This window comes from Mobula hypostoma, chromosome 20 (assembly GCF_963921235.1).
Source record: "Mobula hypostoma chromosome 20, sMobHyp1.1, whole genome shotgun sequence".
Lineage (NCBI taxonomy): Eukaryota > Metazoa > Chordata > Chondrichthyes > Myliobatiformes > Myliobatidae > Mobula > Mobula hypostoma.
Window position 1 is genome coordinate 45,848,600 of NC_086116.1, and position 26,072 is coordinate 45,874,671.

The 26,072-nt window shown below is 42.0% G+C and overlaps 1 protein-coding gene across 3 annotated transcripts in view; it reads left to right on the forward strand.

The window, feature by feature from the left end:
- Positions 1-26,072, forward strand: part of LOC134359480 (voltage-dependent calcium channel subunit alpha-2/delta-1) — a 761,998-nt gene that overhangs the window by 570,949 nt on the left and 164,977 nt on the right. For all 3 annotated transcript variants that reach the window (XM_063072791.1, XM_063072789.1, XM_063072790.1), the window contains exons 13-15: positions 2,541-2,619; positions 2,737-2,786; positions 7,143-7,232. In XM_063072791.1, coding sequence (XP_062928861.1) covers positions 2,541-2,619; positions 2,737-2,786; positions 7,143-7,232 — 219 coding nt within the window. The remainder of the gene's footprint in view (positions 1-2,540; positions 2,620-2,736; positions 2,787-7,142; positions 7,233-26,072) is intronic.

Consider the following 26,072-nt stretch of genomic DNA (forward strand, 5'->3'; position numbering starts at 1 on the left):
AAAAGTGCACCAGTAAGAGAGCTGCAAACTAAACCACTCTAAGAATAACTAACATCTTGGGGGGAGTGAGTTGCCTTTGTAATGTCTGAGCTTTGCTGTTAAATGCTAGTGCAGGGAAAAATGATGCTTCATTGGACACAGGATGATGCATAGTTTGACATATCGCCATGTTCAAAGTCAACATCTCTGAGACTTCCGTCTTTTTAACCTTGGCCTGTATTACTGAACCTTGCCTTTCTGTGCCTCACCGTCATCTCCCACCCTTGTGCTTTGAGTTCAAAACCTTGCCTTTGTCAATGAGCAGGCATGGCGTGGGAATTGAAGTGGGGGGAGAGGGGTCAGTTTGGTTAGCTGTCGTTGCACCAATCTGCAAGCCATGAAATTAAAGTAAGTGGGTTCTTCAGAACCTGGTGTGGAGTAAATTCTGCAGATGTTTTTGTAGCAGTGGGCCCAGCATAAGTTCACCCCTAACTTCCCCAGAAAGAGAAGTTGGTTCCATTACTGACTGTCCTCAACATGCACAGACTCCTGAACCCTTTGTTCCTATAACAGCCAGCTGTCTTTCTATTGCCATATTTATACACGACCATATCCTCTCCCCTCATCTTGCCCACTTTTCCATTCACATCCTACTACTAGCTCCAGTTCAAACACTTGGACTTCACACAATGAAATATTTTTTGTGATTCAATTGCCATGTGACCTTTCGTGCAAATGGAAAAAACTTTGGTAACTTTGACACTAGCATTATTCTTAGTGTGGATCTTGGGCTTTTCTGCCTTTGCCAAAAAGTAACTGCTTGATCCTGTTACCCAGGACAACCCAAAAGCAGTGTCTTGTCAGGTTTCAACACACATCAAAGTTGCTGGTGAACGCAGCAGGCCGGGCAGCATCTCTAGGAAGAGGTACAGTCGACGTTTCAGGCCGAGACCCTTCATCAGGACTCCTGACGAAGGGTCTCGGCCTGAAACGTTGAGTTAGTCCTGACGAAGGGTCTCGGCCTGAAACGTCGACTGTACCTCTTCCTAGAGATGCTGCCTGGCCTGCTGCATTCACCAGCAACTTTGATGTGTGTTGCTTGAATTTCCAGCACCTGCAGAATTCCTGTTGTTCTTGTCAGGTTTCAAAGGATTTTGCCTGTGATATGAATGAGCTGATTGCACAAATGTTAGCAGTGGTTCAGTATTTAGTGCTTTTGCTTCTAAGAGTTTTGAATATTAGGACTGCCACTTCTCCGCATCACTGTTTGAGAGGCCACTTCAGAAGAGGCATGGCATGAGATATGATGTACCTTAACTGACACTATCCCCAAAGAAAAGCAAGTCAATTGTGTTTGATGCCTTTGCCAGTATCTCTTTCTGAACCACAGTCTAGTGATTTGCTTTGTGCAAATCGGCTGCCAAAATTCCTGAGTGGCAAGAGGAATTACATTTCCAAATGATTTCATTGGTTGTAAAGCGTCTTGAGATGTTGTGAAAGCAAAATGTAAGAATACAGATAAATGCAATGCTTCCTTCTGGTCTCTATGGTGTAAATCACTGGGATACTTCTGATACATCTGTAAATTTTATGTCAATTTTCTGTCCTTGATTTGAGTTGAATTGGCTTACAAATGGGTGAAGCATGATCTTCTGATAGGGAAACTCTCAAAATACTTCAAAGCCATTCATGTAGAAGTCAAGTTCTGCTGAAGGAAAGGAAGCAAGAGGATAAAAATAATCCAACAGGATAACTTCTTTAGTTAATGATTTCTTTTTTTTTTAAATTTTATTTTTATTGAAGGAATGACACAATACAGAATATATCATCGATTACATTTTCCTCCATTTTGCTTTCGTATCGTACCCCCCAAAAAAACCTCCCCCCACCCGCCCTCCCCGAACATATCATGGCAGCTAATATATTTACAACACAACAATTCACAAGTTCAAGTACAGACATTTCACAACCATACCCCCACATTACTTCAAGACGACGGCTCATACACATCTGCAATATGTCAGATGATCCAAAATACACTCATATTTACAATTCATCAACCACCCTGTAAGGTAAATTATAAGTGTTAAATGGGAGGCAACTTCCCAAGTGCAATCAAGTGCCCTCAACTAGTAGGTAATTCCTTAAGACTCCCAAAATATGATAAGAAAGGTCCCCATTTCGAATAGAACTTTTTCACAGACCCCCTCAAAGTGAATTTAATCTTTTCTAATGTCAGAAAAAACATTACATCTTCTAACCAAGCAGCAGCAGTTGGGGGAGTGGAAGATAGTTAATGATTTCTATCTGAATTTTGCAATGTATTTGCAGTGTTTATAAAATCTCCATTGTGTCTGTATTAAGTGAATCTGAAGCTTAACCTAAAGCTTATTTAAAATTGTATGGATATTGATCAAGGAATAAATAATGAAAAGTACGTAAATCCTTTCATTAATTTTATAATTCTCGATCTTTACTACAAAGATCTGTTCTGTGTACAAATAGAATGTGTGATGTATTGGTTTTCCCAATCACTGAATCAACCTCCTTTCCTGCTTTAGGTGCGTGTATTCACCTTTTCAGTTGGCCAGCATAACTATGATAAGGGCCCGTTACAGTGGATGGCCTGTACTAATAAAGGTATTTGGTCAACTAACTTTTTATCAATTACATATTAGGAAAACTCTGATCTATTTTTTCATGTTACACCAGAAAGATTCTGAATCCAGTTTAACATCTTTTCTTTTTACATTTTAGGCTACTTTTTTGAAATTCCCAGCATTGGAGCAATACGTATTAACACACAGGTAGTAATATTAAAATATAATTTACCGGGTTGAGCTTGCTAATTTTCTAAGTGTGCTCAAGTCAAAAACAGTACGAAAATTCTCAGCAGTTCAGGCAGAAAATCCAGTGATCTTCTCTGAATCGTTATCTTTTGTTTCCTTCTCTGCAGATACTGTCTGACTTGCTGAGTGACTCCAGAATTTTGTGTTTTATGCCAAATGCCTTATTTTATGCTGTAGATTTTTAATAAGTGGGAGAAGAATAGGACGATGAATAATTTGTTGATAATTGGAAATTTAAATTATTTGAGGTGAAAATCTCAAATAGCTTCCAATTTGCGTTGAGATATTAAACAGTACTTAAAAACTGAACAGAGCCAAAAGTTTACTTGTATATTATCACCATAGATCTGACTCTATTCGACTCCTCCTGTCCTTGTAAATTAGAAATGATCACATTACATAAGGCAGAGAAGAATGTACTGGAGCTCAGTGAATAGAAATGTTGAACTTTGACCCCTGAACTGAGTTTCAGTCCAGTTAGATTGCTGGAAGAATGCTGACTTGCAAATGTGTCCAAAGGCAGTATTTGGTAAATCTAACCTAAATCCTGAATACCAAGAGCATTTAGTTCAGTAATGCACAATTTTTAGCATTTATGACAATTATCATTAGCTGAGGAAATTATGTTGTTCTTCTAAAACCAGTACCTTTAGGAGCCTTCCTGGTAATACTCCTCAACTCTTGCTACACTACATTGACAACTGCATTGGCTCTGCTTCATGCCTCCATGCTGAGCTCGTCAGTTTTATTAACTTTGCTTCTAACTTCCACATTGCTCTTAAATTCACTCGGTCCATCTTTGACACCCCCGTTCCCTGTCTCTGTGTGTCTCTCTGTCTACAAACTGTCAACCGCCTTCTATTATAAACCTACTGACTCCCACGGTTATCTTGACTATACCTCTTCCCACCCATCTCCTGTAGAAATGCTATTTCCTTTCCTCAGTTTCTTCACATCTGTTCTCAGGACCCGATTTACTGTTCCAGGACACCAGAGATGTCTTCCTGCTGTAAGAACCAGGATTTCCCTCATCCACATCTCCTCCATTTTCCAAACATGCGTACTCATCCCATTTTCCCACCGTCTCAACAGTGATGGAGTTCATCTTGTCCTTGCCTACCACCCCATCAGCCACTGCATCCAACACATCCTCTGCAACTTCTGCCATCTCCAACGGGATGCTACCACTAAACACATCCTCCCCTTGGGGTCGTCTATTGTGTCCGGTGCTCCCGAACTGCTTCATCAAGCACCTCTGCACCATCTGCCACAAGCAGTTTCTCGGTGGCTAAACATTTTCATTCTGATTTCCATTCCCATTCTGACGTGTCGGTCCATGTCTTCCTTTTGTGCCAAGATGAGGCCCTCAGAGTGGAGGAACAATACCTTGTATTCCGTCTGGTACCCTCCAACCTGATGGCATGAATATTGATTTCTCCTTCTGGTAAACAAATTCTCCCCTCCCCCTGACCTTTTACCTCTTCTCACCTGCCTTTGGGTCCCCTCCTCCTTCCCTTTCTTCTATTAGCGTAGCTCCTCTCCTGTCAGATTTCTTCCCTGGCCCTTTACCTTTCCCAACCACCTAGCTTCATCTATCAGCTTCCATCTAGCCACCTTCCCCTCTTCCCCCACCCCCCCCTCACCTTTTTATTCTGGCATCTTCCCCCTTGATCTCAGTCCTGAAGAAGAGTCTCAGCCCAGAACGTTGACTATCCATTCATTTCCATAGCTGCTGCCAGACCCGTGAAGTTGCTTCAGTATTTTTGTGTGTGCTGTTCTGCATCTTTAGGAGTAGATGGAAAAACTTGCATTTCGGTTACTTTTAGACCGAGGGATACTAGTAACATTGCTCTATACATTTCACTATTTCTGACCAATCATATTTAATAGGCAAATGTAGGGGGCTGGGATCTGAGATGGCCAGCTTGCTATAATGTCTACGGCAATGCATTCCTGACGCCTGTGTGCAGAAATGCAGAACATACCGGAGATGGTGTGATGAAATCTGGTTTCATTAGTTTCTGAGCTGTACGTCAGATGCACCACGTACCATACTGATGCATGCACCACTTTCTCATTTTCCAAAGGTCACTGACTATTTCCCAGAATTGTTCAGGGATTGGTCATGGGTCATCTAAGCCTATATATCCTGGGTTACATTGAAATGTGGGATTTGTGCATGGAAAAGGTGGCACTATCCAATCTCCTGGATTGAGATCCAGTGTTACGACTCAGCCTGAAAGCTGGCCATCCCTTTGTTTGATCCTCAGAATTCCCCCAGTGGTTTGTTTCATTTTCAGATTCCAGCACATTCACTCTCTCTTGTTCCTCCACCACCCAGTCTCACATTTTGAGCAATGCTCCAAAGGCCAGCTGTACCTTGTGTCAGATCATGGTATGCTTCAGAAGTCACAGTTCTTCTGAGCAATTATATTGAAATATTATTTACCAAGCTTTGATAAAGCAGGTTGTCAGCAAGAGTTCTGTATTTACAGCTAAATATTACCTTGTACTGTAGATCCATCCAAATATAGACAAAGTAGTACATATGAGATAAAATGCTATATTTTAATGGTGGAATGAAGCATGTCTCAGGATCTACTCCCAGAGGTCTACTCGCTCCACCTAGTTGGACACCTTTTAGAAGTGGAGAGTCAGAACATCTGGTCATCGACATCCAGAGAAACTAAAATCAGAAAGTGAATTCAGACAGGGAGCCGAGTTTGGCATAATCCGACTCTATGTATAGAGCAGGGGTTCCCAACCTGTGGAGCCGTGGACCCCTCGGTTAATGGCAGGGGACCATGGCATAATAAGGGTTGAAAACCCCTGGTATAGAGGGTTACCTTTACTGAAGCAGTATGTTAAGTTAGGAATTACCCCAGGCAAACAAGACAAAGGAGAGGGCAGAAGAATGGGGTTGAGAGGGAAAGTGGATTTGCCATTATGAAATGGCAGAGCAGGCTTGATGGGCTGAATGGCCTCATTCTGCTCCTGTGTCTTGTGATCTTATTTTATTTAAGATGCCAATAAAAATATTGATACTTCTGAACTAAGCCTGAAACTGCTGAGTTCGCTCAAGTCTCCAAACATTGCCTGATCAAACCACAATTAAAATTGCTGCCTTCAAAGGAGCAGGCTATTTTAAACACGGCTACAGCTGACCAGCAGTGCAATAAACCATGTAATGATCCTATTATTATAAATCCAGGAGGCACAGGAGTTGATATCAAAGAGATCTATGGGTTTTAAAACTCTAGAGATTGAGGTTGTGCAGGGCCTCAGCTAGACTCCATCTGCATTCAGTTTACCTCAAGACTTTTATATATTGGTTTGGCTAAAAATGAAGCCTATTGGGTTACTGGCTCCAAAATCCTGGCTTTTAATCTGCGGAATGTAGAAGGCTGAAGGGTGATCCTCCCAAGGGATTGGATAGATTGATGTAAGGAAATGATTTCTTCCGGTGGGACAATGCAGAACAGGTTATGATATTCTTGGGGCATTTGGCAAACACTTTTTCCACAATGAAAATCTGGAAATTTTACCATCTTCAGTTGAAAGGCGCACGATAATCAATGCATTTTTCCTGAGGGGTCTGATGTTTTGGTCTGACTTGGTCATGGTCTTACTGAATGGCAAAACTGGGTTGAAGGTCTGGGACCTTTCCCCTTCTGAGACAGCAGTCTGACTGAATTGGGGGCCTTGTAGAACTTGTACATCGCTATTAAATGGAGATAATCCCTTAAAAACCTATGGTAGTTTCATAGACTAGTTGTTGGGAGTGTCCCCAAAGAATGTTCTGAGGTGAAGTTGATGGATCGAAACTAGAAAATCTCTAATGTAAACATTTTAGAAGGTGCTGCATACTATGCAACTGACTTAGGTTTATGCCTCTGTCGGCTTTTTCACCTTCAGTGTTCCTGGGACACTCTGAAGCTGCCTTTGTCTCTGTTCCCTTCTTGGTTTGATCAGCCCGCTGGCTCTGTTAAATAAGCTTCTTCATTTGTACCAGAATTTTAACTTGCGTATTTTGCCTTGAAGTTTCCAATAATAAAAACCCTACAAGTTTTAAAGAAAAACTTAGCCTTTCATACTGTACAGTTTCCCTACAACAAACTAATTTGGGTCTTAAAATGAATTAAACTATGGAAGAGAAAACACTTACACTGCATACCTTTTCCTTTGAAAACTTAAAGCTGTACTGTCAGTAACATAACCTGGAATCAAGTGTTACTTTTCTGTGCTTAGCATAATTGGAAAAAATAACATCTGTTTTTTCCTGATTATATTATTCCATTCTCTTTTTTAATATAGGAATACTTGGATGTACTTGGGAGACCAATGGTTTTAGCTGGCACAAAAGAAAAACAAGTTCAGTGGACTAACGTATACCTGGATGCACTGGTATGATTACACTTGACACTAGAACAATCTCTTATTCACATTGCATGTCAAAGTAATCGCCCACATTTTGCAGAGGCAAAGGCAGCAAACGCCTATTATTTGCTGTCATTTCACCAGGACACTATCAGCAGCATTGGAATTTATTCACGAGTAGAGTTGATGTGGAATTCTCTGAGCTGTTGTCAATGATTCCGCCTGTCTTCATAAGCTGATCTGTTTGCAGTTTCTCCACTGCAATCAAGGGAAATCAGCAGGATTGTCATAAATATGGCTGGGTTGAGTTGTTCTCCGATTATGGCAATTTACTTGCAAATGTTCTGTCACCATACAAGGAGACAACATTGGTTAATTGCTGTTAATTGAATTTCTGCCCCTCTTGATCTTCATGGGCAGAGACTACGGAGAGTTGGTCATACCGCTTGACAGCCAGTTGGTGTTCATAGATTCTTGTGGAGAATTTTCTCCAAGTTTGGCTGACATAATACTTGGGGCACAAATTAACAGCGCACTGATGATGTCTCCTGGTATGGTGACGAAACGTTTGCAAGTAAATTGCCAAGACTGGAGAACAACTCAACCCAACCATTGACAACCTGAGCTACACGTTTTCTGAATTATTGTCACAAGTGTAACTGACATAAATTAACCTGAAAATAACCCTTTGTTTGAGTTGTGTTTTAGTATTGAAGTTAATGTTAGTTCACAAAAAGATAAAAAGTAATTTTATGCATAAGTGTCACCGTTTTATATCATGAGTATTTCTTGACAGTGGATATTTTGGAATGTTTCAATTACGATATTCTAACAAGTGTTCATATAATTGCAGTTGCATTATATATAAATTGTGTATATACTAAATGAGCATTTAGGTTGCTTTCTCTGGAAATTCTTCATTTGTGTTTGGCTCCTCAGCTGTTGATATCAATGTTGTCAGATCCTAGGGACGCTTTGAATTGAGGTGGAAGCTTAGAAAGTGAGAGGATCTTAAAATAGAGGTCATTTGATCTTTGTGTGAAACTTCAGTGCTGGCAGAAATGCTTGAAATTATTTTAAGAGCAGATAAAAATAGCAAAGTGCATACATTGGTGGAATAATACCCATCTCTGTAAGTTGCACCTTGTCTATTCTTAAGATAAAGGCAGTTAATATGGAGGGGAGAGGGAAGGTTTGTAAGACACAAAAAAAAATCACTTGCTTGAAATAAGTAACACGTGAAGCTGGTGGACACTTGACAAACCTATTATCTTGAGTCGTACATTACAAGACTTCTATTCATGTCAACGGAGGATGTCCCAGCAGCTAGAGTAGTCTGTCAATGGGAAGATCAACAACAACAAAAAAAAATTTTTATCTTAATAAAAAGCAGAGTGAGGGCAGGAGATGCGAGACTGCAGATGTTGGAATCTGGAGCAACAAACATGTTGGAGGAACTTGGCAGGTCCAGGACAAAACCACTGCAGGAGTTGTCTCTTTACACTCCTCTCCTCTCCCCTCCCTTCCACCCCCACCTTACTCCTCCTCTTTTTCCTCTCTGTCTGTAGCTAACATTCACCCGTCATAGCCTTCCAGCTCCATCACTGCTCCCTCTCCTACTTCACACTACTCGCATGTCATCCCACACCCCTCCAGTCCCCCAGTCACCTCAGAATTCTTTCTCACCACCCCTTTTCTTGTCTTTGTGCTGCCCATGTTACCTCCTCACTCCGTCCGAATGCAGGGTTTTGACCTGTAATGTCAACCACTTCTTTCCCTCCACAACACTGCATTGCCTCAAATGAATTTGCATATTTCATGATTTTTAAAAATGACTTTTTTTTTAAGTCACTCACAGCAGACTCTTTCAAAGATGCCTTTATGTCAAGAAAAGGATTAATTACTGTATTTCCAACTTGTAAAACTGGGACTACAAAGATTGAGGAGCATTAGAAGGTTATTGTTGGTGTTCATCTCTCAAAGAGCTAACTAGCAGTGATGGAAATATTCATGACTGTACTGTCCTAGTTCTTTAGAAGTTGTGACATTGGTACAGAAGTGTACCGGTTTGTCAACATGGACAAGGGTGGGGATGGGGGGCTGTTTCTGACCTATGTGATGCTGTGGCTCTAAATCAAAACAGAGCTTGAATTTATTTAGCATTTTGACAGGGGGGAATAAAAGCCCGATGATACATCGTATGCCTTTTTCTCTAATTTGAGCACCAAGGTTTTGCTTTGGTTTTGAGCATTGCTGATGCATCCATTTGCAAAAATATATTAATATTCACATATCAATGTATTCAGATGCTTCATGATCCAATTGGAAACTTCTGTGTTATGTCTTTTGTCTGTTTTACAAGATTCTGGAAAAAACTGAAAAGACTGAACTTGCATATAGGTGATGCATTCAACCTAAATACGTGTGTACAAGATTAGATTTTTATGAAAGAATGAGGTCTTGGTTTGTATTCTGGATTTTTGATGAGCATTGACACTTGGCAAGTGCTGGGCAAGTTTGTAGCACTAAAATTGCCTCCTTAAGCTGTTTTCCTGTGACTACTCAAGCAACTTTGTCTGCTCTCGTGCTGAGGGAGCATGGTGTGACATGCCACAATGGCGAGGGACAGACAGGTTTATCTATAACCACGCTGCTACACAACAGTTTAATCAGCTGTAACTGTGTTGGAGGTAATGCAGACTTTAAGAATTCGTCTCAAATCCATGGAGGTCTGACAAAGAAACAAAACCTTTATGAGTCAAATCCAGAACTAAACAGTCTAAGGCTGATTTAATAATAAAGCCTATAAAGAGATTAAGAAGCTCTGGAAGTCAGTTTCAATGCTAAATTAGTTACTTTAAAAGAGAAAGTCAGTTAAAATCATGTGAAATGTGCATATGCCCAAGTAACTTGGAACTCTTAAAGTGCAAGGGGGTAGAACCAAAAGCAACTACCTTTTTAAAAAAAAGAGCAGGAAGCAATTTAGTGTTTTGTGGCTATATTATGGGCAATGTGTCTATTGTGATCCAAGAGACTTCTGGTGTGAGTGCATTTTAATCATGGCTGTAAATCTCAGTCTAACAGAAGAGTTTAATGTCCCAGTCTGTGATTAGGTTTAAGTGCTCTGTCGTGGATGTAAACGTGTATCTCTTTTGTTGTAAATGTGTACCAAGGTTAAATGTGTTGTGAAGAGATTTAGAAATACTGCAACCTGCATTTATTATCAGAGAGGTTGATTTACATCAAACTGTAAATCAATCAGCGCTGAATCCATTAGCTACAATCTCTAATGCAGCTGCATATTACTAGCTTTATTGCATCTGCTACAGCTGGGCAGATTTTATGTAGGTATACAATAAATTAAAGAAAATATTGATATTCATCTTGCAGCTGTGTGAGTAACTTCTTAAATGTTGAACAGTGATCTAGGAAATCCATGGATTAAAGTTGTTTGCAGTGTGATTGCCCTTTGATCTTTTATGAGTGAGTTAAACATTTATCATTTTCCCTTCAGAATTCTTAAAGATTATTTTATCCTTTTATGGGAGTTGCTGATTTCACCCTTTGACTTTCCTAAAACATACATCCCTCAGGCTACCGTTCTGTGTCTTGAGGATAGGTCTCTAACTTGAAAATTGACTCTGTTTCCTTACCTACTGATGCAGCCTCGCCTGCTTGACTTTTTTTTTTGTTTTATTTTGTATTTCCAACATCTGCAGATTTCAATTTTGGTTCCACTGTTCGTCATTATTCTTGGTTAGTTGCCAGCACTGTGAGAGCGTGGATGATCCATTTATTCCATTTCGCTGCTGTGTTGGTGTGTGCCAGAGAGGAAGATAGTTGGCGTTTCTCCACAGTTTCATTACTGAGATAAAGAACCTGTCAGGAGTGATGGGTGTGGTACACAGGCACAGTTAATAAATAATCAATGTACATCTCCAACCACTGAAACCATTCTTTTATATCGAACAATGTGCATAAGCAGTAATTCCCTGTAACTGGTAGGGAGTGTAGACATCTGCACACCAGACGTTTAACCTGCCTTCTGTGGAATCATTCACTTTGCAGTTTGTTTCTAAACATTTAGCTCAACTCTACTTTAGCTGACCTGCATGAACTTGTTGAACCAGCATATGGCATCTTACACATCTGTTGCCAATTTACTTGAACTATCTTAATGATATAATAACCAAAGAAAGAAATACAGAAGATGTCTCATTGCTTAAACTATGCTCTTCTCATGTGACCCAGTGAATACAAAGGTCTGTTCTTCCCATCAAGAAGCTCATTCCATATGAAACCTTCATCCATTTCTGTGTACTTTATTTTGTTCAAACCACTATTACATTTTTCTTTAATTTTGTCATATGTGTATTCATTTGTCTTCCAGAATGAGGATTCAAAGAACAGTAACACTCTTTCCTCAGCTTTAAATGGCATGCAATGTCACTTGAAAAGTTTTTTTTGGCTCACTTTAATACTCTCCCCTGTGAGATTCATCAAACTGCAGATAATAAAACTTATTTCAGCAGTTTCTTCAGTCCCTCATCTTGTTATTAATTGACCGTGTTTTATTACATACTTGTAAAAATGCAGCTGATGACACATTCATGTGACACATAGTATAAATAACTTTTTAATTAACTTTCAATCAAAGTGAATACCCATGATTTTTTACAGCACTTGCATCTTGAGACCACAAATAATGCTTTTGCTTAGAAGATGTCGTCACGAGGGGTGCAAAGGATCGATTGACGTGCAATGTATAGTTCCCCCTCATGAAGGATTAAGTTAATCTCATCAGTTTCAGAAAGATTCTGGTGGCCAGTGATATTGTCATCAAGCAGGCTGAGCAGGCGAATGTATCATAGAATTCTTACAACTAATGAAGCATTTAAAACAAAATCCGATGATACCAACACATGAAGCATTGGACAGAGTCACCTAATAATAGGGATGGACACTTGAGATTGAGGTAGAAGATGAAGTAACAAAGTTTATAAAAACAAACCAATATTTTATCATAAACACGAGGGTCCTCCACCATTTTCTGCTGTTGCTCAGTTTTTTAATCAGAGATTTACTGCAAGAAGGAGAGGGTATATGGCAAGGAGAAGGAACCATAAGAAGGGAAGCCTGGAGGGAGACAGGGAAAGCAGAGAAGTGAAAACAATCCAAGAAGTAGAAAGAAAAAGAGAAAAAAATGGAGTGAGACAAAAAGGAAGAGGAGGATTGTGGAAGTACCACAGTTGTCGGGGAGGCACAGAAACAAATATAAAGCGATAGACCTTTTCCCCCCTAAATGCTGGAATAGTTTGTTAGAAAATTGACATTTTCTTTATCTAAAATAACAATTGTAGCCATTATGTCAATGAGGGATTCTCATGAAACCTATGTAACATAACTGCAATCAGTACATGGAGCAAGAAAAGCATAGATGGTGAAAACTGATGGAAGCACTTAGCAGCTCAGTTGGCACCAGTGAAGAGGGAAGTGGTTGACGCTTCAGTTCAAGAATCCTCCATCAGAACGGGAAAAGTGAGAGAATGTCTGTGTTTGGCAGCTTGGAAGAGGTTGGAGAGAACTGTGAAGGAATGTCTGTGATAGAACGCAGAGCAAACTTTACAAGGTAACAGTTACATTAAAAACTGACACTTTAACAAGAAAAAGAGCCAAATTGAAACCAGGGGCTACAATCATATTTGTGAAGACGGGAATGAAAGAGGTGGTTAACTGAAATAATTAAATTCAGTACTAAGTCCTGAGAACTACAACATGTCCAAACAGAAGATGGGATGCTGGTCCTTAAACTTACAATTGATATTGTTGAAGCAATGTAGGAGGCCAATGTTAAAAGTCTGAGTGACAGTGATCTGGAGAATTCAAGTGACAGATAACTGGAAGCAAAGGTTTCGGACACATCTGTCTAATTCCAATTTGATATTTTTTTCTTCCCCTTACTGTTGATGTACTGCATATAGTAATTGTTACCTTGACAACTTTAGTCTGCATTCTATCACAGCTGTTACTAGTGTTCTCTCCACCCTCACTTTCTGTTACATAAAGCACACTTGCTTTCTCAGTTTCCAGTCCAGATGAAGATGTCTCAACTTGGAACATTGACTCAGTTTCTCTCCCTGCCATTGCTACCCAATTTGTTGAGCAATTTCCCTGGTTTTGTGTTGTAATTAATTTTTTTTACTTAACTAATAAGCCAAATGACAGTTCAACACGGGAAGAAAGTAGAGAAGAAGTGTTCAGAAGAGGGGTTTTTACAAACAAAAATTGTAACAGTATATTCTGAATAATGTGTCTAGGATATATGAATCTAATTCCAAGGATGAAAACAATTCATTGTCTGTTTATTGTAGGCAATTGGTGCCGAACAGAATCACAAACAAGAGAAAATCTGCACATGCTGGAAATCCAAGCAACATGCACAAAATGCTGGAGGAACACAGCAGGCCAGACAGCATCTATGGAAAAGAGTAAACAGTTGACGTTTCGGGCCGAGGTTCTTCGTCAGGACCCTGAAATGTCAACGGTCTACTCTTTTCCATAGATGCTGCCCGGCCTGATGAGTTCCTCCAGCATTTTGTGTGGTTGATGCCAAATGCAGCCACTTGCATTTCCTCACTCAGTGAGCATCAGTATTGAAACCCTTGGCAAATTATAACCAACTCCTTGTGCATTATGGGCCAGAAATTAAAGCAAAGATTTATTCATTAGATAGGGGAACACACAGTGACTCTGTAGGTGAGCACAGGATTCCAGGGTGGTATGTTGTCTCCCGGGTGCCGGCGTACGGGATATCTCGGATCGAGTCCTCGGCGTTCTTAAGTGGGAGGGTGAGCAGCCAGAAGTCGAGGTCCACGTAGAAGCAATGTAACATAATGAATATAATTGAACTTGGATGTGAGAAGCTTGGACAAGTTAGCAGGAGATGTGTGTCCCTATCCAGCCAAGGAAAATCGGGAGTTTAAATTCACATCAATAAAAGCAATTGGGTTTTCCTCTTGGTTTAGCTTTCTCTCAGTGCTATTTTTCAATATATGAGTGCCAGAGATTAGTCAGTTAATTACAGTATTAGTCACTAGACTTTTGTGGGGAGAGAAAATCCATCTAACACACGTCTCACTGTCATTTCTAAGAACCAAGTTGGACAGATGACGTCAACAACAAGAAGCCTGGTCAACCTTGCAGAATTCTGACTGACAGTAAAGGATTAGTGAGATGTCCTGCAGTCAGCTCAATTACTGACCGCCGTAGTCATATTTGCAGAATAATCCGATTTGCCCATCCCAAACCCCAAGACAGTCATGACACGATTCCTGAAGATGTACTGTTCTATTAATGTCATAGACTCACCTTAAGTTGCATTATAATGGTGGTGCATTTGGGACTGCTCGATATGACTCCACACCCCTTCTCTTACCACTTTGTGAATAATTGATGGTGCCACAGGAATAAGAAAAAGGTTTCTGAAGAATGAAAGCAATTTTGTGGCCTTGTTATGGCTGCATCACTGAGCTGTATCATGTACAGTAAGGTGCAAGTTCTTGGCCATGATTCTCTAAATAGTGAATTCTGCTCGAGGGTAACTCGGCAGGCCAGGCAGCATCTATGGAAAGGAGTAAGCAGTTGGCAGTTCAGGCCGAGACGTTTCATCAGGACTGGAAAGGAAGGAGGAAGGAGCCAGAGAAAGGGACGAGGATAGGGAGGGTACAAGTCGAGGATACTCAACTCGAGGGTGACGTGGGAAAGGTGTTCATTCTGGGCACCTGAAGCAAATGGTTTACTCAATCCAATGTGTATTCCATGTAAGAAATGTTTTAAAAACTTTTGAAATCCACTGCAGGTTGACTGGCTTTGAAATTAAGAACCGACAGAAACGTAAGACCGTAAGAGATGGGAGTAGAATTGGATCATTTGGCCATTTGAGCCTGCTCCACTGTTTCATTATGATTGACCCATTTTACCTCTCAACTCCATTCTCCTGCCTTCTCCCCCACACCTTTCAAGCCCTGATGATTCAAGAACCTGTCAACCTCTGCATTAAGTGCAACAAAGGACCTGGCTTCCACAGCTGTATGTGGCAACAAATTCCACAGATTTACCACCCCCTGGCTAAAGAAATTCCACTTCATCTCTGCTCTAAATTGACTTCCCACTCTTCTGAGGCTGTGCCTTCTGGTCATAGACTCCCTCATAACAGGAAACATCCACCCTATCTAAGCTGTTCAACATTCAATGGATTTCAACAAGATGCTTCTTCATTCTTCTAAATTCCAAAAAGCACAGGTCCAGAACCATTCAGCATTCCTCAATACAATAACTTAATCATTCATGGTATCATTCCTATGAGCGTCCTCTGTACCCTCTCCAATCTTTCTTAGATAAGGGGCCCAAAACTGCTCTCAATATTCCAAGTGAGGCCTCACCAGTGCTTTATAAAGTCTCAGCATTACATACTTGCTTTAATATTCTAGTCATCTTGAAATGAATGCTGACATTCCATTTAACTTCTTCACCACTAATTCAACCTGCAAGCTAATCTTTAGGGAATCCTGCACGAGCACTCCGAACTCCCTTTACACCTTGGATTTTTGAATTGTTTGCCCACTTAGAGAATAACTTGTTCTTTGGTTCCTTCTGCCAAAGTGTATGACCCTACACTTCCTGACACTGTACTGTATCTGCTGTATCCTTGCCCATTCTCTTCATCTGCCTGTCCTTCTGAAAACCTCCCTATTTCCTGAATACTACCTGCCTTCCACCTGTCTTCGTATTGTACACAAACATGGCCACAAAGTCATCAATTCTGATATCCACATCATTGACATATAATGTAATTTCTGCCCCCCTGACATTCTTGAACTTCTGGCATATTGCTAATATCTTCCACAGTGAAAAAGGATGCTAAATACTGATTTGGTTCATCTGCAATTTGTTTGTACCCCATTACAATCTCTCCAGTGGTCCAATATTTACTCTTGGCTCTCTTTTACTTTTTATATATCTGGAAAGAAACATTTGGTATCCTCTCTGATATTAATGGCTAGCTTACCTTCATATTTTATCTTTTCCCTCCTTATGGCTTTTTTTAAGTTGTCTTCGTTTGGTTCATTACACAACACCTGATCCAGAATAGCCTTTCCTCTAGTGGGCTCAACCACAAATTCTCTAAAGAGCCATCTCATAGGCATTCGACAAATTCTCTCTCTGGGGATCCAGCACCAACCTAATTTTCCAAATCTACCTGAATATCAAAATTCCCCCATGAGTATCATAACATTGCCCTTCAGACATGCATTTTCTATCTCCCATAGCCCATATCCTAGCTACTGTTCAGAGGTTTGGATATAACTTCCATCAGTGTCTTTTTTTGCCCTTGTAGTTTCTTAAGTTTACCCACAAGGATTCTACACCTTCAAAAGTTCAGAGTAAATTTATTATTGAAGTACTTGTATGTCACCATATACAACCCTCCGTTTCATTTTCTTGTGGACATGCCCAATAAATCAACTAACTGTAATGGAATCATGAAAGATCTGACAGCTAGGGCAGACAGCTATCAAGTAAAAGACGACAAACTGTGCAAGTACGAGGGAAACAAAAGATATAATAAATAAACAATAAATGTCAAGAACATGAGACCAAGAGTGTCTATAGAATGTGAGACCATAGGTTGTGGGAACAGTTCAGTGATGGGGCAGTGAAGTTATCCCCTCTGGTTCAAGAGTCTGATGGTTGAGGGGTAATAATGGTCCCTGAACCTGGTGGTGTGAGTCCTGAGGCTCCTGTACCTTCTTCCTGATAGCAGCAGTGAGAAGAGCGCAGGCCCAGGGTGTTCAGGGTTCATGATGGTGGATGCTGCTTTCCTGTAACAACACTCTGTGGTGGGGAGGGCTTTGCCCTTGATGGACCTGTGCTGATGGACCTCGTGCAGGAGATGTTGTTGCCAAGACTGGAGTCTGCATGTGAGGAAATAAAAGATTCAATTATACAAGGCGGTATTGAGGCCAAAGTCTTGAAGCTATTTTGATCCCATTTCACCTCTTTCTAAGGATTTGATTTCTGTTTTGCCAATAGAGCCAACCTACCCCCGTCTGTCTGCCTACCTGCCTTTCTTTTGGTTCAACATTAAGCTCCTAACTATGATATTCCTTCAACCATGATGCAGTGATACCCTCAACATCACACCTGCCAATCTCTAACTGCACTACAAGACAATTTATCTTATTCAGTTTACTGCATGTATTCAAATATAACACCTTCAGTCCTGTATTTGTCACCCTCTTTGAATTTGTCCCACTGTTACTGCAACTCATCCCACTGACTGCAATTTTTCCCCATCATCTGCCCTGTTCTTCCTGATAGTCTCACTGAATACTGTGTCAGGTTGTATACCAACTGCCCCATCCTCAACCCTATCACTCTGGTTCCCATCCCCCTGCTGTGATCAGTAAAGCACTGTAAACAAAGCAGGCCAGCAAAGGAATAAGTTGTTAGATCAGCTTTTCTGTTGGGATCTGAATGGTAAAGGTTTATGTTCTTTATTATCGAAGAAAGCATGAAGATGTATTGAATTTTCTTTTGCTTGAGCCTGGATTTAAAACTGGTTAAAAACAACTTCTATACATAATTAAAATTAGATTTTAGTAAAGGTAACATTTAACAATGCTGATGAACTAAAACTAGGTTGAGATATAAATTGCTGCTGTTACTTTTCAGCATGTGTGATGGAGTCACAGAGATTTAATGAAACTGAATTTCAGAAGTGACATTTAGTACATATACAGTATTGTACAAAAGTTTTAAGCACATGTAAAAAGGTTCTGTAAAGCAAAAATGCTTTCAAAACTAATGAAATGAAAATTTTCTAAATATCAAAAAATTACTGTAAAGATCAGTAAACAGTTAAATAAAACCAAATCATGTCAATATTTTGTATGGCCACGCTTTGTCTTCAAAACTGCATTGGTACTCTTTGATACACTGTTGTGCAATTTTATAAGAAAATCAGCTGTTAGGTTCCTGTGAGTATCTTGGAGAAATTGCCATACCATCTGTTGCAGAAGTCCTTGTTCTTTTTGTTGAAGGTAGTTCCTTCTGAACTTGGCTGTGTGTTTGGGGTCATTGCTCTGCTGCAGAATGAAATTGGCACCGATCAGACGCCTCCCTGATGGTATTATGTGATGGATGAGAATCTGCTTGTACTTCTCAGCATTGAGGTTTCCATTAATTCTGACCAGATCACCAAATCCATCTGTGGAAATACAGCCCCAAACTTGCAAGGAACTTCTGCCGTGCTTCACTGTTGGATGCAGACAATCATCCATGTAGAGCTCTCCAGCTCTTCTACATACAAGCTGCCTCCAGTTTGGGCCAAAATTTCAAATCTTGATTTGCGAGTCCAGAACACTTGCTGTTATTGTTCAGCCCCAACCCTTGTGTTTTTGTGTGTAGGTGAGTCTCTTGGCTTTGTTTCCCCTTCAGAGGAATGGCTTTTTGACAGCAACTCTTCCATGAAGACCACCTTCTGACAAGACCCCTCGGGACTGTAGAGTGGTGTGTTTGAGTTTCAGTGTTTTCTGTGGGTTCAGAACTCGTAGCAGTGCTGGATTTCTTCCAATAGAGAAGGGACATCTCTTATCTGCTACACTCAGTTTCCATGGCCGACCACTGCATTTCTGGACCTCAATCTTCCCCATTTCTTTGTGCTTCTTCACAAGAGCTTGGACGGCACATCTTGAAACTCCAGTCTGCCACAAGATTTCTGCTGGGGAGTGCCCTTGCTGATGCAGGACGACCCCCGCCCCCCCAGTGCCTTGTTGCTATGCCCACTCTTGCCATGGTGTAAGAATTGATGATTTGAAGGTTAAACTGTCACATCTGCCACACCCTCACCTTTTAGTTTGGTTGTCCTTCACCTTGTTTGATTCCTTCTACACCCATTTCTGTTTCAGATAATTAGTTTAGTTCATTCAATTCATTATGTCATTGATCATTAGCATCCTGTTTGTTATCTTTGTTTACACTGAGATATTAAAACAGTGCCTACAAAGCAATCGTGCTGTTATTGCTTCATATGTTACTTTCTTTAATGAAATAAAAAAAACTCTAACTTTTTTTTGGAAAATGAATGTTTGGAAATCTAAAATGTGTTCTTTTCCTTGAGACACTAATGCAGAAGAAAAAAATATTTAAAACCAAGCTGTATACAAAATGTAGGGTGCCTAAGACTTTTGCACTAAACCGTACACCACTATGTTGTGGGCTTAAGTACCGAAGAGAGCAAATTTTTACCCCATGGAACTCATGCACTTTTCTTCTTAATCCATTGTAAAATAGACACAAAGCCCAATAATTAACTAGTTCAATAGGTACATTTAATGTCAGAAAAATGTATACAGTATGCATCCTGAAATTCTTCTTCTTCACAAACATCTATGAAAACAGAGGAGTGCCCCAAAGAATGAATGACAGTTAAGTGTTAGAACCCCAAAGCCGCCCCCCAGCTGCCCCCCCTAATGCATAAGCAGCAGCAAAGCAACGGCTTCCCTCCCCCACCAGAAAAAAGCATTGGCACCCCCCCCCACCACCGAGCACTCAAGTGTGTAGCAAATCATCAAGAAAGGCGCAGTACCCCAAAAGACTACTTGTTCACCCAGTATCCAACATACGACAGGCTCTCTCTCTCTCTCTCTCCCTAATGAGGGAAAAATTATGTGCCGTGTCTTATGACATGGGTGATGATGGTCTCATTGACTGTGATCGTTCTAGGCAAATTGTTTTACAGAAGTGGTTTGCCATTGCCACCTTCTGGGCAAGATGGGGACCCCAGCAATTATCAATACTCTTCAGAGATTGTCTGCTGGATGCCAGTGTCACATAACTAGAACTTGTGGTATGCACCAGCTGTTTGTATGGCCATCCACCTGCTGCTTCCTGGCTTCATGTGATCCTGATCGGGGTGGGGGGAGGGGCGGTTCTACACCTTGCCCAAGGGTTACTTGCAGGCTGGTGGAGGGTAGAAGACCTTGCACCTCCTTTGGTAGAGACAATTCTCCAACTTGCCACCGAAAAAATTTCACTAGCCAACAAAGGTATTTTAAGCAACACACATAAAAGTTGCTGGTGAAGGCAGCAGGCCAGGCAGCATTTCTAGGAAGAGGTGCAGTCGACGTTTCAGGCCGAGACCCTTCGTCAGGACTAACTGAAGGAAGAGTGAGTAAGGGATTTGAAAGTTGGAGGGGGAGGGGGAGATCCAAAATGATAGGAGAAGACAGGAGGGGGAGGGATGGAGCCAAGAGCTGGACAGGTGATAGGCAAAAAGGAATACGAGAGGATCATGGGACAGGAGGTCTGGGAAGAAAGACAAGGGTGGGGGGACCCAGAGGATGGGCAAGGGGTATATTCAGAGGGACAGAGGGAGAAAAAGGAGAGTGAGAGAAAGAATGTATGTATAAAAATAAGTAACAGATGGGGTACGAGGGGGAGGTGGGGCATTAGCAGAAGTTAGAGAAATCGATGTTCATGCCATCAGGTTGGAGGCTACCCAGACGGAATATAAGGTGTTGTTCCTCCACCCTGAGTGTGGCCTCATCTTTACAGTAGAGGAGGCCGTGGACAGACATGTCAGAATGGGAATGGGATGTGGAATTAAAATGTGTGGCCACTGGGAGATCCTGCTTTCTCTGGCTGACAGAGCGTAGGTGTTCAGCAAAACGGTCTCCCAGTCTGCGTTGGGTCTCGCCAATATATAAAAGGCCACATTGGGAGCACCGGACGCAGTATATCACCCCAGCCGACTCACAGGTGAAGTGTTGCCTCACCTGGAAGGACTGTTTGGGGCCCTGAATGGTGGTAAGGGAGGAAGTGTAAGGGCATGTGTAGCACTTGTTCCGCTTACACGGATAAGTGCCAGGAGGGAGATCAGTGGGGAGGGATGGGGGGGTACGAATGGACAAGGGAGTTGCGTAGGGAGCGATCCCTGCGGAATGCAGAGAGAGAGGGGGAGGGAAAGATGTGCTTAGTGGTGGGATCCTGTTGGAGGTGGCGGAAGTTACGGAGAATAATATGTTGGACCCGGAGGCTGGTGGGGTGGTAGGTGAGGACCAGGGGAACCCTATTCCTAGTGGGGTGGCGGGAGGATGGAGTGAGAGCAGATGTACGTGAAATGGGGGAGATGCGTTTAAGAGCAGAGTTGATAGTGGAGGAAGGGAAGCCCCTTTCTTTAAAAAAGGAAGATATCTTCCTCGTCCTAGAATGAAAAGCCTCATCCTGAGAGCAGATGCGGCGGAGATGGAGGAATTGCGAGAAGGGGATGGCGTTTTTGCAAGAGACAGGGTGAGAAGAGGAATAGTCCAGGTAGCTGTGAGAGTCAGTAGGCTTATAGTAGACATCAGTGGATAAGCTGTCTCCAGAGACAGAGACAGAAAGATCTAGAAAGGGGAGGGAGGTGTCGGAAATGGACCAGGTAAACTTGAGGGCAGGGTGAAAGTTGGAGGCAAAGTTAATAAAGTCAACGAGCTCTGCATACGTGCAGGAAGCAGTGCCAATGCAGTCGTCGATGTAGTGAAGGAAAAGTGGGGGACAGATACCAGAATAGGCACGGAACATAGATTGTTCCACAAAGCCAACAAAAAGGCAGGCTTAGCTAGGACCCATACGGGTGCCCATAGCTACACCTTTAGTTTGGAGGAAGTGGGAGGAGCCAAAGGAGAAATTATTAAGAGTAAGGACTAATTCCGCTAGATGGAGCAGAGTGGTGGTAGAGGGGAACTGATTAGGTCTGGAATCCAAAAAGAAGCGTAGAGCTTTGAGACCTTCCTGATGGGGGATGGAAGTATATAGGGACTGGACATCCATGGTGAAAATAAAGCAGTGGGGGCCAGGGAACTTAAAATCATTGAAAAGTTTAAGAGCGTGAGAAGTGTCACGAACATAGGTAGGAAGGGATTGAACAAGGGGGGATAAAACCGTGTCGAGGTATGCAGAAATGAGTTCGGTGGGGCAGGAGCAAACTGAGACAATAGGTCGGCCAGGACAGGAAGGTTTGTGGATCTTGGGTAGGAGGCAGAAACGGGAAGTGTGAGGTGCGGGAACTATAAGGTTGGTAGCAGTGGATGGGAGATCCCCTGAGCGGATAAAGTTGTTGATAGTGTGGGAGACAATGGCCTGGTGCTCCTTGGTGGGGTCACGATCGAGGGGTAAATAAGAGGAGGTATCCGCGAGTTGTCGCTGTGCCTCGGCAAGGTAGAGGTCAGTACGCCAGACTACAACAGCACCCCACTTATCAGCGGGTTTAATAATAAGGTTAGGATTAGTGCGGAGGGAGTGGAGAGCAGAGCGTTCCGAAGGAGTGAGGTTGGAATGGGGACAAGGTGCGGTGAAGTCGAGACGGTTGATGTCCCGTTGGCAGTTAGCGATAAAGAGATCCAGAGCAGGCAGAAGACCAGAGCGGGGTGTCCATGAAGAAGAGGAGGGTTGAAGACGGGAGAAGGGGTCATCGGTGGGGGTGGAAGAGTCCTTGCCGAAGAAGTAGGCTCGGAGACGGAGACAGCGGAAGAAAAGTTCTGCATCATGGCGAACACGGAACTCGCTGAGGTGTGGGCGAAGCGGGACAAAGGTGAGGCCCTTACTGAGAACAGAGCGTTCTGCCTCAGACAGTTGAAGGTCGGAGGGGATGGTAAAGACCCAGCATGGATGAGAAGAGCTGGGATCGGGGGGGGGGGGGGAGACTGGGGGTGTCAGTGGAGAGGGGATGGTTGGGGTGAGAGGAAGATGGAGCCTCTGAGGGCCCAGGAGCTGACGGTGGGATCTGAGGGAGACGGGGTTGCAGAGTGCTGGTGGGGGAAGGGGAGACGGGAGTCACAACAGCAGCACATAAAGATCTGGCCTGGAGTTCAAGGCTGGAGTCGCAGTTGGTGGTTGCGCAATCACTTTGAATGTCTCCATGGTCGTTGCTGGAGTCCGGGTTTTGAATATGCCCTGAGGTGTTGGAGCCGGCGAGATCAATGGCAGAGGCAATCTGAAGTTCATGCCTGCTAGTTTCATGGCCAGCAGGCTCTGGAGTCCGTAGATGTAGGATCTTGCGATCTTTGCCTAACATGACAAAGTCAAAAAAACAGCGATTGCAGGCGTGAATCTGACGGAGAATGAAATAACGGGTAGGACCATTACAGACGGCGAAGAAAGTGTCCCGAAGGTGTGGAAGGGTCTGGGATAGGGACACCAAGTACCTCCTCATGGCGGAGAGAGTCGCCTTCAGAGCTTGACGGGAGAAGCGGCGAGAGGCAGAGTCAATAAAATGTGAGTACCTGGGATGCTCAGAAGGTCCAAATTGAGAGGCTTGGAAACGAATCCTAAAGCCAACTGGAGTAAGTTGGCGATGGAGGCACGTTCCAAGAAAGGATATATGGCTGTGATAGCGAGTCTGAGTCAAAGTGTGGTCGAAAAGTTGAAGAGCCGAAGAAATTACAGATGGGGAGCAGTGAGAGATGGTTTCACTGAACTCCCGTCGAAGAGAGGATCTAAACAACTTCGGTGTAGGCATCACCGGAAGAGACTTCACAGTAGTGAATTTAAAAACGCAAACAACAGGAATTCTGCAGATGCTGGAAATTCAAGCAACACACATAAAAGTTGCTGGTGAACACAGCAGGCCAGGCAGCATCTCTTGGAAGAGGTGCAGTCGACGTTTCAGGCCGAGACCCTTCGTCAGGACTAACTGAAGGAAGAGTGAGTAAGGGATTTGAGAGGGGGAGGGGGAGATCCAAAATGATAGGAGAAGACAGCAGGGAGAGGGATGGAGCCAAGAGCTGGACAGGTGATAGGCAAAAGGGATACGAGAGAATCATGGGTATTTTATCTGAGAATTTTAAAGCCAAGAGGCAGTGAAAATCAATGTGCTGACAAGAACAATAACAACGTTTTTAAAAAATTCATTGGTTGTATAAAAGAAAGTATCAAAAATTTCCTTTAAGCAGGCCATAATCTCAAATGGTGAGTTCTCAACCCCTGGTTGAGTTATCAGAATAGCAAGGTATAGATATGATAATAAAGTCAAAGGTTTTTTTTGAAGAAACAGATAGCAGAGTGATATAATAGTGTTTACATTTAGAAATACTAGATTAAAAGCTGAAATCATGTTGTGGCGCTACCAGTGAGTTTTAGATTGATCTTTTGAAATGGCTACAATATTTATAAGCTGGACATTTACTGATTTTTTTTATGAGCTGGTAGACTAAGTTAATAGCTTCAGTGCTGTAACTTAAAAGCAGTGTCACATTTAAAAGTAGTTTCTATTTCTATTGACCTAATCACTCCTTTCATTAATATTTTAAATGTAGGACATCTTTGATAAAATGTATCAGAGGATTGGCAGCCTTTCCAATCTTAAACTGTGCAGCCCGAGTGAGTGACCTCTCTCACTCTACCATATTGGAGAGGGAATTAGGGACCATTTTACTTTGCAGAAATACCATTCTGTCACTTACAAAAATTAAAATGAGTCATTCCAATTAGCATTTCAAAAATCTTGAAAGAAACTTTATCCCATGTGATTGTTGCCTTTTATGCATACATTGGCAAAGCATTGGCACTTCTCTGGTTTATTGCAGCTGTCAGAATTTGTTGGTATTGTCTCCAAATGTGCTGCGGCTGAATTATCAGCAAACATGCCACTGCCCGTTAATGACAGTGGGAATTGTGCACGTAAACCTATAAAATTCTTGTAATTTCCACTTATGGAATTCACGCGTATCAGTTTAAAAAAAAGAATTATTAAAGGTGAGATGAAACTCCTGGGATTATCAATTAACACATCATCAAAACCTGCAGGGGTATTTAATGAGAACCATGGTGATTGATGCTAAAAGAACGATGTTAGAAAGGAGTTAAATTCTGCTGAAGATAATAAGATGGGGAAAGAAAAGCAGTAAGACCCCACTCAGTACACTAATGAAATATATGTTTGCAATATGTTGAAGGCACTGCATTGTTAAAACAAGTTCGGATCAATTTCACTCATTAAGTCCACATCATAGAAATAGTTGATTCAAGCCAAGTGGCTTTCTGCTAATAATTTCCCCCAAAGTCTTTTGATACCTGTTTTCATAGTGTCCTTCTAGAACAGTCCCATCAGGAAAAAGAAAACCCAAGTTAATTCTTTTCTCGAACGTGTACTTGCACTCATTGTCCACTTTATTAGGTACCTCCTGTGCCTAAAGAAGTGGTCACTGAGTGTGTGTTCCTGGTCTTCTGCTGCTGTGGTCCATCCACTTTGAGGTTCAATGTGCCATGTATTCAGAGATGCTCTTCTACACACCACTGTTGCAACAGCTGGTTGTGAGTTATTGTCACCTTCCTGTCAGCTTGAACCAGTCTGGCCATTCTTCTCTGACCTCATTAACAAGGTGCTTTCACCATAGAATCATCGCTTACTGGAGGTTTGTTTTCAACACCACTCTCTTGTAAACTGCGTGAAAATCTCAGGATAGCAGCAGTATCGGAGATACTCGCACCACACCGTCTGGCACCAACAATCATTCCACGGTCAAAGTCACCTGGATCACATTTCTTCCCCTTTCTGATACTTGGTCTGAACAACGGCTGAACCTCTTGATCGCGTCTGCATGCTTTCATGCATTGACTTTCTGGCACATGATTGGCTGTTAAGATGTTTGTGTTAATGAGCCGGTGTACGTAATAAAGTGGCTACTGAGTGTATATGTTTTCCTAAATGCATCTAATCTATTTTCCTCAGTTATTTATTTTCTATACTTGTCATTATAAAGTACTTAGTGATTTTGAACCGAATAGGGCTTGAAGCCCTTTAAAGGTTGGTGCTGATGACTCCAT